This window comes from Microchirus variegatus (assembly GCF_963457635.1).
Source record: "Microchirus variegatus genome assembly, chromosome: 8".
Taxonomy (NCBI): domain Eukaryota; kingdom Metazoa; phylum Chordata; class Actinopteri; order Pleuronectiformes; family Soleidae; genus Microchirus; species Microchirus variegatus.
The window spans coordinates 24,693,655-24,709,415 of record NC_139809.1 but is presented as its reverse complement, the minus strand read 5'-3'; the positions used below and the strand labels follow the sequence as shown (position 1 = coordinate 24,709,415).

At 41.5% G+C, this 15,761-nt stretch overlaps 1 protein-coding gene across 1 annotated transcript in view; it reads left to right on the top strand.

The window, feature by feature from the left end:
- Positions 1-15,761, top strand: part of srgap1a (SLIT-ROBO Rho GTPase activating protein 1a) — a 75,963-nt gene that overhangs the window by 29,740 nt on the left and 30,462 nt on the right. Inside the window, exons 3-6 of the mRNA XM_083893571.1 lie at positions 3,577-3,739; positions 11,058-11,120; positions 14,286-14,465; positions 15,351-15,479. Coding sequence (XP_083749697.1) covers positions 3,577-3,739; positions 11,058-11,120; positions 14,286-14,465; positions 15,351-15,479 — 535 coding nt within the window. The remainder of the gene's footprint in view (positions 1-3,576; positions 3,740-11,057; positions 11,121-14,285; positions 14,466-15,350; positions 15,480-15,761) is intronic.

Sequence of the window (15,761 nt, the reverse complement as noted above, 5' to 3'; positions counted from 1 at the left end):
ATATTGCTTTTTGCGTTTGTTGCTATGCACGTCCATGTCGGGTGCATGAACGCAGGTCTCTGCTTGTATTTTGTGACATATTTTGACCTTGCATTACTAATATCCAATTTCATACAGGTTTGAAATGTTCTCTCATTAAAAAAGGCACCTCCATGCTATGAAAAAAGTTGTGACACAGTGGGAGTTTAGTTCATAATCCTCTTCAGGAGTGAAAGGAAGTGTACGGTTGTCTGGAAGCTCCGACTCTGTGCCACCTGTGGGAATATTGCCTCTAGCTGTCGGGAGAGGATCCTGATTCAGTGTATGTGCAGTATATAGTGCAATTCTGAATTTGACAAAATTGGTGCTGACAGCAGTAGAAGATGGGTGACATTATAGATGGATATTTTTAAACACTGTGGGTGCCGGCCATGGGAAAATGGGGGCTACAACAATTATCTACCACACCACATTAGATACAGCCTTTTTTAGACAACTGAGAAATAATACATTCTATATTACATAATTATTCTGCTTGTTTCCAAAAGGTGATTATCGCACTGCTACATAATTTTTTATGAATAGAAATCCATATTGTTGCTCCCTGCATACATAGGGATAGTTATCAGAGGTAACAACGGGGCTGTTCTCTGTAGGTTTGTTTTACCTGCAGAGAATCGCCATCTCTGCCATTTAAACAGCTGCAGATTATTTCTGACACTCTTCGTCTGCCCCTTCCTATGATTAGGAGGAGGAGTTCAGCAGCAGCAGCAGCCTTGTGCACGTATGTGCACCTGCTCATGTACATGCACACACCCGTAGACTGTATTATGTGAAGTTTTATCAAGCAGAAACATGGACATGGTGAGCATTGGAATCACTGCATTATTTATATTGCCAAAACTACAGCTGGGAGCATCTTGATTTGGGCTACTTCTATGCAGAATTAAGTTTCTGGTGAAAGGACTTTTTGTCTGTGTTTAAGTGTGTTGCAGTTGTATACTGTACAATTGGTCAAATGTAGATATTATTATTGAGAGACCTACAACAACACTCATTTGATCTAAGTTTAACTCCAATGGTGTTTGAAAATAGCAATGTAGGCTCCGGACCTGGTTACATTCTTTTAAAATATCAATGTTTGCTCTCCTGTCACATAATAACATTGGTTCATTTTGGACTTTCCTTTATCAGCTGCTGAATGACTTCATTGAATATGTAAGTTATTGCAGCCTTAAGACGGCCACTATGGTTTGTCAATAGCAGATGTTATCAGTGTGAGAGTACTTTTTTTTGCCTCAGCTGCAGATAAAGGGCTCGTGTTTCAATAACCTACATACTGAAGTGGTAATTATTCATAATTTTAAACATCCTGCTACAGTACAAATATGTGTACACACCCACAATTATAGGAAACAGTAAGTTATTAATGAATTCTGTTTTCACCAATCTCTGCCCCTGCCATGCCTGGATATTAGCTTCCCATTAAATACCTGGGTTTGACCCCTTGGGCGTCTGTCTATCTGTCTGTCTGTGTGTGTTTGTCTGATTTAGTTCCTGCCCAAGCTGAGGGCGGAAATGATGACAGTGAGAGATTTTCCTGCCATTATGTTGGAGTAAGCAACTCCCAGTGGTGATTTTGTCGTCATCACCTGTGTCGGCCCTTGTTTCCTTGTTCTGACTTCCTTTAATCGCTGACTTCTATTTTTGTGTTTTTGAGTGTGCCCACTAAGATGCGCAAGGAACTGTTAACAGTATTTGTGGGAAGTACTACATCTGTGATGTCACCAGATAATCGTCCAGCCATAGCAGTGTAATAAAAGGTTTGCATTCATTATTTTACTAAAATTAAACAATTTACATATCTAATATAAAAAAGTAGTGCTTCATTCATTCATTCATTCATCTGTTGTGTGACGAACTGAAATTTTGAATATTTACTTGTGGACTTATGGTGTTGACATATAGGTTGACATTTTTCTGCTTTGTTCAGGCAAATCAAATACTGCTGCTCTCGCTTTTGTCATTTGTTAGTTTCACCAATAACATGTGATCATTTTGATACCATGGAAAAATGGTCCATTATGTTATGGAGTCGATATGCATCTGCACATGCAGAGGTGAATGCATTTATAAACACATACACACATACCGAGATGCAGTTCTGTGGAACAGAAGCATTGCACTCTGTAGATATATAATGCAGAAGGGATCTATGTTGGGTGTGTGGGTGTGATTCTATTCAGCAGTCCTGCTGCTGTAACTCTGGCACAGCTTCGCTTGCATGTGTCTGGCAGCCCGGGCATATGGCACAATCACATCACTCAGCTTTCAGCTAAATCAAGTTTTTTTCATTCCTTGTTTTCCTGGTGTCATTGAAAAAAAAGACTCCCGGATGTTTCTCTCAGCTCTGCCTTTATCAACTGTAGCTCGCTTCCTGTTTTTGCAGAATCCTGGGGAACATTTCAGCTGGTCTGAATGTTTGTGTCAGTTATTCATTTGGAGAAATGCTTTGATTTTGCTCTTGCAGCAGATATGGTGCCAATACTGAAGGCTAGTTCAGGGCTGGGTCACTTGCTGAGTGCAGAGTTTCACCTGTTGTGTTGACAAGTGCTGCCGCTCTATGCAAACGAACGTTGTAAGTGGAGAGCAGAGGAGAGCCTCCATATGGTTCCTGCAGGACTTGACCCGAGACCCGACCTTAAAACCTTTCCCAAATACACGCTGGTGCACAGGCGCACACACTCCCGTTTTGTGTTGCTATTTAGCAGGCAGCAGGAATGTTATAGATTAACCCAGAGGAAGTCAGCCTGCAGGCCAGTGTTAATACAGGGCCTCAGTTCACTCCGGCCTGGACAATGTCCTACAGTTAGCATGGAAGCAGCCGGCACACAGCACCGGAAACAGCTCTCAAGCTTCCCCCTTTTTGTACTCTTTAGCTTTTCTTTTGCACTCAGATGGCTCTCTTTTCCTTGTTTGTCATCTGCTGTCACAATTCATGTGTAATTCTACTTTTCAGCTTAACTTAAAATACATCCATGGCTTCTCAGCTTCATACCACGACATGTATTTAAAGCTTGCGGCACACTGTTCCTGGGCTGTAGGAAGTCCGCTTGGCTCACTGCACGGCAAGAGCTCTGCCCCAGAAATGTCAATGATACAGAGAATTTCTAACTTAACAGTGTAGTGATTTTAATATATGGGGACATTTTTATGCATAAAACCATCTGTATGTGGGGCATTTAACACCAAGGGAAGACTTTCTAAATCTGTCTCCCGCTTTAGTAACACTTTAGCCCTGCTGTGGTGGATGTTCCTATACACACCTTGCCTTATAGAGGATGTGTCTAAAGAATTTAAAGCTGAAACACTGGCATGAATACAGTCCAAATGCACAGGAAACACATGTAAGCAATTCCGTCATGCACTTATGTACTTGTTCATAAAATTTTTACATTGGAACTTAACAGAGGAGGTGTCAGCATCACTGATGCTTCCCCTTGTCTGATTCTTACGTAACGTGTCACAAAGAACACGACATGATTAGATCTTGTACAGCTGATGTGACATTAGACTTTTTTTCTCTGGTCACTGTAGGAAAGACCAGAATCTGCTGTCACCTGTCAACTGCTGGTACCTGCTGCTGAACCAGGTGAGGAGGGAGAGTAAGGACCATGCCACACTGAGTGACATCTACCTCAACAATGTCATCATGAGGTTCATGCAGATCAGCGAGGACTCCACGCGGCTACTCAAGAAGGTGAGTAAAGAAAGCATTGGTAATGATCACATTTAGCTTAAATGTGATCGTCAGGGTTTTACACACAAACCTTAAGTGTCTTTCTCGTTGCTTCCACCTCCCACACATGTCTATGTTACTTTCTAAACTGGAGTTTGACCTCTAGCAGAAAAGGTCAGACATGTTTTTTTTTATTTGAACAAAACAGAAGTCAAAACTCACACACAATCCAGATTTCACAATCCAGATTTCTCATCGCGATCATTTCAGTCACTGATGTTATATAAATGTCTCTTACTTTCAAGTAACTCTGACGAAGTACAGTATATTTAGTTGCAAGATTGTACACGCAGCATTGAGCTTTGTTTGATGGTAAGAATCTCTGCTGGGCTCCTGTGGTTTAGTTTTGTGAATTAGAGTATTGCAAAGGAACCTTCACTACCACAGTTTCACTCTCCCATCTGAACTGTGGCTTCATGACCAAAACCTAGCCTCTGCTTGCCTTCCCCACCACAAAGATGACCACTCCCTAACATATTATGAGCTCCTATGCTGCAGGAGTTGCATGAACTCACCACAGGCCCAAATTACAAAGTGGCTTTTCTTCAGAGGGGCGTGTCTTTGTGTCAGTTTAGCTTGTGAATTTTTATATCGCCGTTTCTGATCTCTTTGTTTCTTTCTTGCCCGAACAAGAAAGTGTCACACTCAAACTCTGAGACATCCCTTGATGGTTGTCATGTCAACTAATTGTATGGGATGATTCTTGTTTAAATGCTAACCCAAACCCCCGACATACAAACAGTAAGCTGCAGCAGTAATTTCCTTTTAACAGGCCTTAAAGACCTATGGTTCCGGTAATGGGACCAGATGTGAAACAGTCGCATCATGTTGTCTCCCCAGACTCGACATGCTGCAATTACTATAATGATGGAGTACCACTTTAACAAAACAAAAAGACTTTCCTGACTTAAATGATTTTGGAAAAATGGAAAACGAAGGAAATGGGGAAAAATTTGCCTTTAATGTGGGCCACACAAAAGTTCCAAACTAAGTTGATGGCTACAAAAATGTCACTTTCTCAAAACGGCGTATTTTGGTGAACATTGCAATTACATTTTCAGAGCTTGTCTAGGATTTTGCCCAATAATGTTTGGAGATATGGTTTCTGGACATTCTCCTGAATTTTATGCTGGCATGTTTCTCACTGTGAAAACAGCAGGTGTTCGATCACTCCCTAAGAGCTAACCTGGTCCATTTGTTGGAAAAAAAAAAGAGAAACTTCTCTCCCTGTTTACCTGCAGCATCACCAGTTCAAAGGTTTTCACTGCTGCCTCCCACTTATTTTCTTTGGCTCCCACATAAAGGCTACATCCATAGTCTACTAAAGAAACACAAGAAACACAGACAGGATACATTTTAATGCCAGCTGTCAACAGTCATATGTTCACCGAGGACAGATGTTAACACTACTTTGGAATTATTTGTAACATACCTGGACATTTTTAATATGTAACCATTAAGGTCCACTTGACTTGCATGTTGTAAAATGAAAGCAGATTCTCACAAAAAGTGTTCAGTGAGTCAGTGCTTCTGCACCTTTTTCCAAGATAACTTTCACTCTCATTATCTGGCAGTTATTCAACCGTTGAGAAATTACAGTACTTAGAAGCTGACGTCACAAATGTGTGACATGCTGGTGAATCTTGTCTGTGATTGGACTGGATTGATTGGACTGGATTTCTGAGGGCTCACATAATGAGAATTATATGGGGGCAATTTCTCTGCTTTCTGGGATCCATCCATCCATCTTCTACCACTTTATCCTCTACATGAGGGTTGCAGGGATGCTGTGCCAATCTCAGCTGATAGGGCAGAAGGCAGGCTCAAACCCTGGACAGATCGCCAGTCCATAGTTTTTGAATTTTCTAGATATCGCAAACGGTCTAGGAGTTTGCGTGTATCTCCTATAACCCCTCTGGTAACAGAAGAGAAAAGAAAGTCCTTTTCGTGCACAGCTTATAATCATGTTGTGGCCAATAGTTGTTGTGCTTCTGGCTACAGTGAGCAATGGCGTCTGAGAGAGAAAGACTGTTGTTGTCGATGCTGAATAACATTGAAACACAGATACTTTTAATACAAAAATGGAGACGTGAAAGACTTAGGAGACATGGCCGGAGGTGCTATGTATGTCCACTAAATGTACCGAGACTGATGGCAGGTGAAATAAACTTGTTGGACTGATGAGGGACATGGACGAAATAACCCACTTCAGGTACTTCCGAATGTCGGCTGGTAAATTGGAGGAAATTCTATGCCGCGTGCTACCTCGTATTAATCATCAGGGCACCCACCGCATGCCCGTTGATGCCACCCAGCAACTGGCTGAGGACCAATCACAGCCCTTGCCTTCTCCGCTGTCCCAAATAGTTTATGCAGCTGAAGACGACGGAGAGGCTCTCCGACAGGCTCTCCAGGGACGTAGAGCGGTCTCCGTAACCAACATAGAGCGCTTTACACAGGAGTATAAATTGGGCTTTACAGTGTCATCGTTTTTCCAAGGAAAGGCCCTGGAGTTTTCAAATAAGCTAGCAACATTCCTAAACTTCTCATTTTTGGGTGATGAAAAACATCAGGTTAGAGTGAACAACAGGTGTCTCCGGAACAGAACTAATGTTTTAAAAAAAAAAAAAAAACAGAAACCTTAAGCCCAATTTATACTTCTGCGTAAAGTGCTCTGCGTAGGTTACGCAGAGACTCTGCGTCGACGCAGAGCCTGTCGAAGAGCCTCTACGTCAGGGGTCACCAACCTTTTTGAGTCAGAGAGCTACCTTAAGGGTAAAAAATAATATGGAGGGCTACCATATAATATTTTTTTGTTTGTTTACCATTTAAATGATTAATATTATGCATTCAACTGCATACACATTCCTTCCAGTGCTTACTCCTAACGATTACCAGTTTTTATAAACAATATCAAAGATATTTTACTGACAGATCATACGGATACATGCAAGTGAGGTGAAGTGAAGTGAGCCCGCGGGCACTGTATTGGCTGCCCGCGGGCTACCAGGTGCCCGCGGGCACCACGTTGGTGACCCCTGCTCTACGTAGTCTCCAACTGCACGAAATATTTTTTAAGTGTCCGTCACTCCGTCAAGGGACTACGGAGACGGTAAGAGCTGCAATTGGCCCTCAGGAAAGGCCGAGTGAAGCTGCTCTGTGCCGGCTCACAGTGCGCACCCGACCGTCCACAGAGGCGGAGCTCATCCCCGCCGATAATGCCGCTGCCAAACTATAAATACGTCATATCTTAACACACACAACACATGTTTAGACTCTAAATGGCCAATTTCTCGCCTCAAATGATCTTAAAACTGCATTCCGTGACCCAGAAAAGTGAGAAACGGCTACTGTTTCAACAACAACAGTCTTTCTCTCGACGCCATTGCTCACTGTAGCCAGAAGCACAACAACCTTGCGCAGCGACCCCTACTGATCGGGCGGGAAATTGCAGCGCGTGTCTGTCACCACGACGCAGAAGTATAAAGGCTCGAGGCGTCTCCGTGGTGACGCAGACGGATAACGCATACGCAGTCGGAGAAGTATAATGTGGCCTTTAGTGGAACCAGGTGACATTGTTACAGCCTAGTGGGAGGTCCTAGTTCATAGGAGACCTGAGATGCCGTTCACCCTCTAATTAAAGCCTCAGAGCCTTTGATCTCAGTAGAGCCACAGTAACGAGACACAAACAACAGAGAAGTCCCCCATGTTACATGGGCTTCCTCACAGCATAGACGAGACAGCTGTACTGTTGTCATCCGTCCTGCACATCAAAGACCCTGTTTTTATTTCCCTGTATGTTCTGGTCTCATGCTGTGAGATGCTGTGAGATGCAACAGTGGAGTAGGACCCCAGGTTTAGCCCCTGTGTCTTTGTCAACATCCTCCGGTCAGCCTGTTTGTCGTCCTTCAGCGTGCATGTGTATTTATTTCTGCAGAACTGCATTGTGTTCACTTTTAAAGCAACCATCATCACCACAAATTCCTTTGAAAACATACCATTTAGGCTTCTTTGATTTTTCTGGTTTGAATCCAAGAGTGGAATACTGGACCCCTCTGTCTTTCTTCATGCTTGCACAGATCTTATCATATTTTTCATTATTCATAGACCAAGCTCTTTGTTTTATTCTGCTGTGTTTTATTTATGGAAGTCACGTTCTGTGGCTGCAGTTACAAGGTGGATTTCTCAAAGCTTGAGGCACTTTCCCCGCAGGCAAAGTTTGTGCTGGTTGGAAAGAATTTATTTTACAATAGACCCTGCTTCGCTGCCACTTCCAGAGCTGTGGATGTGGGCTTTTGGATGACGTGACTCTTAAAGGAAAAATTAAATGTTTTGAGATGTACAAGTGTGTTATCTCACTCCCTAAAAGTGAGATAAAGCAACTAATATTACGCTTCTTTCACACATGCTTACTTGCAGTGATTCTCTGGAAATTGACCCCTGTCAACTCCCTAATATAATCTTCACATAATCCAAAGTGAGCTCATGTGAAGATCTGTGAGGATTCACAGTGAGTGAATGTCATGCCTCCTGCATGATCTAGTCGGGCACCACCCTCTTTGCCCTGATACTCAGGAGGTTCTCCTGCTGTTGTGAAAATGTCTTACTCAAGACAATATCTGGAGAATGTCCAGACCCAAATCTACCGACATTACCCTCACGTCTAAAAATGGCCTCAGTCTCTTGTCAGTGCATGAGGTACAGAGTTGGTGTTAACGTTCTGTGTATCATTGCTTGGCATAAAGACTAGAAGGGAAATTAGCCAGTCGAGTTCTGTAAAAAGTGAAAAATACACCTACCAACACTTTGTCGAGACCTTGTTTGCTTCCCTGTTTTTCCTGTAAAAGTGTCTGTCTTCATGGAACATGATTGGTGAGTTGCTTATCAGGAAACCTCTGGGGCTCAACATTAGATGTACTGTACTTATGAGTGATGATCAATCATTGGGGGAGTTAAAGAAATCCAGCGGATGACAAGAGGCGCTGCAGCTGTATCAGACAAATTATGCTTTTATTGAACATAGCAATAAACTCTAAATCATATTATCATCGTATAAATGACCAAAGTATAATTACATAAAAGACAGATCTCCACTGAGCATCCCACACACACAAACACAAGTTAAGTTTACAACTGCTATTTGTATTTTATGATTAATTTCAGTGGCAATGTAAAACCCACTCCTCCCAAAAAGCTGACTGTGTTTCTTCTCCCTAGGATTATTTCATCCTTCTTATGTGGATGGAATACAGATGGTATGTTGAAGTTGAAATGGGGAAGTTTGTAAGATCATTTTAATGACGTTGACCATATTGGAAAAACCCCAAACCATTTAATCAGTGACGGTGTGTTTTTTATTTTATCTTTAAAAGATGTCATGGTAGGTGTAGCTTTTCCGGTAAAAGCACATGCCTCGAATGTAATTCCTACTTACTTTCATCTCTGTTGTGGCTTCTCTCTTTCTCACTCTTTTGCTGCTCATGTGATCCATGAGAAGGCTTTTTCACTGAGCTCTGGATCACTTCCCAGGCTTCTCAATGGGGAAGAGCTGACAAGTGTTAGATCTGACAGACAGTCAAGGTTCTCTCTTCTGAACTGACTTGTTTGTGGCTCTTTCCGCAGGAGAAGGCCTGTCTTCACGACATTTTTGATATGTCTACAATTAATAGGCAGTTTAGTTTTAATAAAGTGCTGTCATATTTAGTAATGTATGATTAAAGGTCTATGATAAAATCAAGGGCCAGATCATCCTATAATTTACCGAACCTCAAGACCTCTCTGCTGCCGTATCTTCACTCCACTCTTAAACATGCCTGTGGTTGCCATTTGCCAAGTTAGGTGGATCTAAAGCTCTGGTTATCCAAGCTTACAGACCATTTGTCCTTTGATTAGGCAAACACTACAAATCAGGGAACTGACAGACCAGGTGGTGTTACAAAGTTGTTACCGATCGGCTCAAGTCACTCAGCAAGACACTCTAATTTCAGACACCAGCCTGGCAGCCAGTAACCCAGTCTAATCCTCTTTTTTTATCCTCTCCGTTTATTCACATATTAAGACATTGTTCAGCTTAACATTTGAATGACTTTTTAAGCACTACAGTAAGAGACACAGCTCACAAAAGTACCACGAGATCAGTTACATCAGGTCCTGGTATGCATTTTAACTTGCTGAATTTCTGCCATTGAGATAATTATAGAAGTAGTTACATGTATTTCCTGTCAAAGCCAATTGATCAGTACGAAAACTGAGCCTGAACACTTGTGTCAAATGCTTGGGTCAGAATCAATGAAGACAACCAAGCAACTTTATTTCTTGAGTTGACGGACCATGTACAGTAATACACTATAATTGCATTCATCCAGAAGTCTGGCATTGCTCACACCCACCATTGAATTTTAGATAATTAGACGTAAACTACTGCTCTACCCCTCAGCACAAGGTGTTTCTGTGCCCTCTCAGAATCGGCTCCCATCCTTTTTGCTTTGTGCAGCTCCCAGAATTAAATTTGTCTGAAGACAATTGGTTTAGAGAAAGACTTGCGGTGCGGGGCCAAATGATGTAACATTCTCCAGGTAGTAGTGTGCATTATTGATTCCAGTGGAGAGATCAAATATTCACTGCCATGACTCATCGTGTCATGATGATTTGGTGCGAGGGAAACGTGGGAGGGCCAAATTTAAATTAATAGCAAATGCACCACAAAATCCATCACAGCGTCTGTGCTAAACTGTATCCCATAACCGTGAGATGCTTTAATGTAGACTTGTGTGTGTGATAGTATTACTGAGTCAGCCTTGTGGTAAAACTGATTGAGTTAACATATTTGAGCAAAATCGTTCACATTAAACCATAAAAGCCAGATAATGTGTTAAGCATGTGGACGGTGAAACTTGAGCTGCATTCGATGATTTGAAGGGAAAAGCTGTTTTGATGCTGATACCACTTTCTCACAGACACTGTGTATTTGACACCGGGTGATAAATGCACTCTCGAGTTTTGTGTTTGTAACATATAAGCTAGAGCGTGGTCATGGTTTTGGTCACTACACATTCATGTGAAACTTAATATAACTGTAAGCCCTGTGCTCATGATAAAAATGGTAACTGCAGTACTTTTAATGGAGCTTAAACGTGGCAAACAATATTGACAATATGGTTTTCTGGTTTAACAGGGTCATTAACTACAATTTTTCTCGGGGAGTCATTTTAATGTGAGTTTTATATCAGTGATTTTGAGTGTTTGTATCATTGTTTTTCCTTGTGTGTTTCTCTTTCAGAGCAAGGAAATAGCCTTTCAACTCCAGGAAGACTTAATGAAGGTCCTAAATGAGCTATACACTGTAAGTAGTACTGACTCCAGTTTTTTTTTCTACTGATGCACTCAAGTACAAGTGATTTAGACTGGCCTATAGCAACAGAACACTCTCTGCAAAAGCTTGGCATCTTTAGCCCTGTAGCTCAGATGCTGTTCAGACCAGGTATTGACGTCCGCTCTGGGTGATGTGACGACAAGTGGACAGTTAAGCACAATTCTGAACACACCCAACATCTCCTGACTGTGTCTTCGCATCTGATTTAAAAAAACACATTCGGGGTGGTCTCCACAGGATGCATCAATGAGTGACTTCTTACCTTATGTCCTCTGTGACCAGCTGCTGTTTTGCAGTATTTGTTTCCATGGCTCACACATTGGTTTATTTGTCGCTAGAGCTGCAACTAACGATTATTTTCGTAATCGATTAATCTGTCAATTATTTTCTCGATTAATCGGTTGGTCCATAAAATGTCCGAAAATGTTAAAAAAAACATTGATCAGTGTTTGTCAAACCTGGGAATGACAATATTCTTGAATGTCTTGTTTTGTCCACAAACCAAAATGATTGAGTTTTAATGATTTCTTTGTTATGTGGAGCAAAGACTAAGAAAATTCATATTTAAGAAGCTGAAATCTTGTTTTAATCATGAAAAAAGCTTTAAACCGATTAATCGATTATCAAAATAGTTGGCGATTAATATAGTAATCGATTAATAATCAATTCATCGTTTCAGCTCTATTTGTCGCCATTGCTTATCTTTTAATTCTTTTGAACTTGTTTCAATGTCCTCAAGAGTTGAATAGAGTTAGATTATATTAGAATATGTGTGTCGTATTTGCTTCTTCCTGTATTTATGCTTTACTTTACTCTAACTGTCCGGGTTTGCATTGGGCTATGACAAAAAATACAGGTGCGTTTGGTCAATATGCTCCTGTGGCTGAGCCGCACTCAAGACAATATGTCATTAATGTAATTGGAAGTAAAGTGGAACTCATTGCCTAGTCATGTCATTCCTCACTAACATTCAAAAGCATTGTGTCTACTCATTGATTGCCATAGTAACCTGCCTGAGATGTACACAGATACAAGGCGAGGCAGTTGTTGCTCCCTCCCAAGAGATGGATTGCACAGCTGTTCAGTTTGCTCTCTTGTTACTCACTGTGTGGAACTCCAGGGGTTGCACTTCCGGTCAGTGGATGTGGGGCTCCAATAACAAACAATGTCTTACTCCAACTCTACTCTACTGTGTGTGTGTGAGACTCTCACCACACTCCGCACTCCAAATGTGACCTTGTTTAGCCCCCGTGGGAGGAAACGCACGCAAACACATGTATATCTGCACACACTGTGTCGGCGTTGCATCAGGCAGCCACGGTCCTGATGTCAGCCTCTGCCAATGAAATAACAGGTCTGCTCTATCTCTAAATATGTCCCTCTAAAAGAAGCACCAAAGTAAACACACCAGCAGCAGACTCCAAACCAGTAAGTGAGGACTATACGGCCAAGGTCAGTCACCCATCTTTAAACTGGTTCCAGTTAGGCCAAACCCCACCAAAGGAAAAAGGCTGCAGACACACCAGGCTTTCCCCGCTGTTCCATTCACACATAAATAACTCAGTTTGGGTTAAAGATGTTTAGATTTTGAGATGATTGAGTCTCTATTTGAACTGCAGTTGAGATTTTCTGTTGACGAGGGTGTTGCATACACGGGTTGTGGAGCTATAATTTACTGTACTTGGTTCATTCCAGATTAAACCAGTGGTGCTCCATCCTTCTGGGCTGTCCTGGGCGTCTGAATGTACTGTATGATTGTACACTCACAACGGAACAGTACAATTAGCAATCTGCTAAATGTATAATAGACAATGAATGAAATAATTTATCTAGTTTAAGTTAATCTCAAGGTCTCTTACACAATTGTATTTCTTACATTTTCACATTAGGATGGAGACGGTTTTTAAATTCTGTGTAATCAACCCATTACTCCATGTTAGTTTCATGAGCTTGGTTGTAACGTTCCCACAGAAGGAACGGGTGTCTGTTTGTCCTTCATTCTCTTTTTGACAAAACCAATGTTAAAACCTGCAATAATCTCTCCACCCACGCTGTCCTTGAAGAAATCATTGTTTGTGTTTCATGGTTTCCTTGCTACTAAACTGAGTCACTACTTGGATCCATGGGAGCATGAGAGTAACAATGATGGCTCAGGTCAGAGTCTACATACTTTCAGGCCCCCTTTACACCTGGTATTAGAATGTTTTTTCTGTGTCCCATGTCTACATCAAGATCCGATTGCTATCCGATTAGATGAAGTCGACAGAAAGCAGAGAGGACTGCGCAGTTTTGTGGCTGCTTTCACGTTAGCTGTCCGCTGAGCCACAAACGTATTTCCCCTCATTGCTTTTGCACTTCTGTTCAATGTGGTCACAATGCTTCTGCGACCATCTCCTGAAGTGGTTTGGCAGATCGGATAACAATCCATCCACAATGAGTCTGGGGTGTATTTTTTACACCTGTATTTACAAGTGGTCAGGCGCTATCTGATTGTAATCCAATCCAATGTGTGAAGGGGACCATAGAGTACCTGAGGGTTGCTAACATGCCCTTCACTAGGCAACCATGAAGGGCTAACATGGGCTAACACGAATGAAGTTGAGCTTTAAAATATGGTTATGAGTTGAATTAGGAGTTTGGACTCTCTTTTCCCTGCTAACCAATTGAACAATTTAAAATGGTCTCAAAGACTAAAAGGAATAGTCAACGTCCTTACGTATTTTAGAACCAAGGGACGAACAAATCTACTTCCTTTTTACAAAACACAGAGCAGTGAAGGCAGCTTGTTGGATTGAGCTGCAGTGACTTGTGGTTGTTGTGGTCTTATGAGCGCCTTGTATTAAAAGGCTGCAGAGAATCTGTCTTTGGTTTGTGGTTTGGAGAGAAGAGACCAACATCCTGCTGTAAGATGAGTTGAGTTGAATTGTGAGGGATGAGCAGGCAATAGAATGAAGGCTTTATTCGTGTATTAAAAAAAGGTTTGTTTCATTCACAAAGTTGACCTTTCACCACAGAAACTTAATGTTTCTTTACTAGAAAATCCTATTTCAGGAAGTTGCCCTTTTCCAGTTATGTAAATAAAAGATTAGGCTTAAAGACTTTTTTCAGCCTAATGTCACTTCTGTGTCTCTTCAGGTGATGAAGACGTATCACATGTACCACTCAGAGAGCATCAGTGCCGAAAGCAAGCTGAAAGAGGCAGAGAAGCAAGAGGAGAAGCAGATCGGGAGGGGCGATCCTGTCTTCAGCATCCGAATGGAGGACAGGCACCCAAGGCGCAGCTCTGTGAAGAAGATTGAAAAGATGAAAGAAAAGGTAAGATTCCAGAGGTTAAATAAGGCTTTATCCACATGGACATGGAATTTTCGCCCTATACGATCTTTTGTTTTCTAGTTCTTAAAAGGTTTTCTTTAAATGCGGCAACGTTTCCTTTACGCACCAGAAAGTTCATATGCCAGGCCTGTATGTGGTACTGTAATGCTGCCACAGAAAGACACAAAAAATGGAGAACAAGACGTGGAGCATGCGCATAATAGTTTGCACCCAGTGTACAGACTGTTTATATCTGGATAAAAAGCGAAAACAATACAAATCTTGTGTTATTGTCCTAAACTCGTTCTAAACTCGAGTACCCCCCGCCCCCCCCGAAACGTCCCGCTGAGCTAAGTAAAGGAAAAACAAATTGTAAGCCTAGTCATAGCCAAATGAGCAGGCTTTGTATTCTAAGAACATGTTGGTTAAATCTCTGTGACAAATGAATAAAGTCTAGAAGAATGGATCTTTAAAAAACAAAAACAAAAAAAACGACTTTTCCTGTAATGTATTTAGGAAGTATTAAATTATGGATGATTTAGAAGTTTGTGAGTCAGGGCTCACCAGTCAGCCAATGGTGACTAACAGCTTTTTGTTTGTCTTCTAAAGAGGAAATGTAGAACGAACTCAAGGACATGAAGTGATGTGATTTTTCTTCTTCTTCTGATTTTGTTCTTTTTTGTTGTTGCTATTTTTAAGTTATTTCTTTTCTAATGTGACTGAAGTAGTTGTTTTGCCAGTAATCTGGTCGCAGCTGGGTGACGTGCAGTGCCTGCAGAGAACTGAATGTGCAATCACTTGTCAAAAAAAAAGCAGTTTTCATTAAAGCCATGCCCTCTTGCTCTGTTGTTGTCTACTTCTCATTTCTGCATCTAATTCTCTCATCAGCGTCAAGCCAAGTACTCAGAGAACAAGATGAAGTCAATCAAAGCACGGAATGAGTACCTACTGACACTGGAAGCCTCAAACGCCTCCGTTTTCAAATACTACATCCACGACTTGTCGGACTTAATTGATGTAAGTATGACGCTGCATATCTGTCAGCTTTTTTCTGAGATGTCTTCATTTTCAGTCTCCATTAAAAGCAAAGATGCAGAACACACACTGCATCTATCCAAAGTTTCTTGGTCTCTCCAACCAAGGATGTCCTCTTTTTATATAGTGATGTTTTCATTGACCTTTAGAAGAGATTTAAAATCATAATCAGATCATAATGGTCATAATTTAGCAGCTGCGCTTAATATAAAAGAGACACTAGGACACCAGACTGGAGGAATGGAAATTACAGCGCTGAACAGA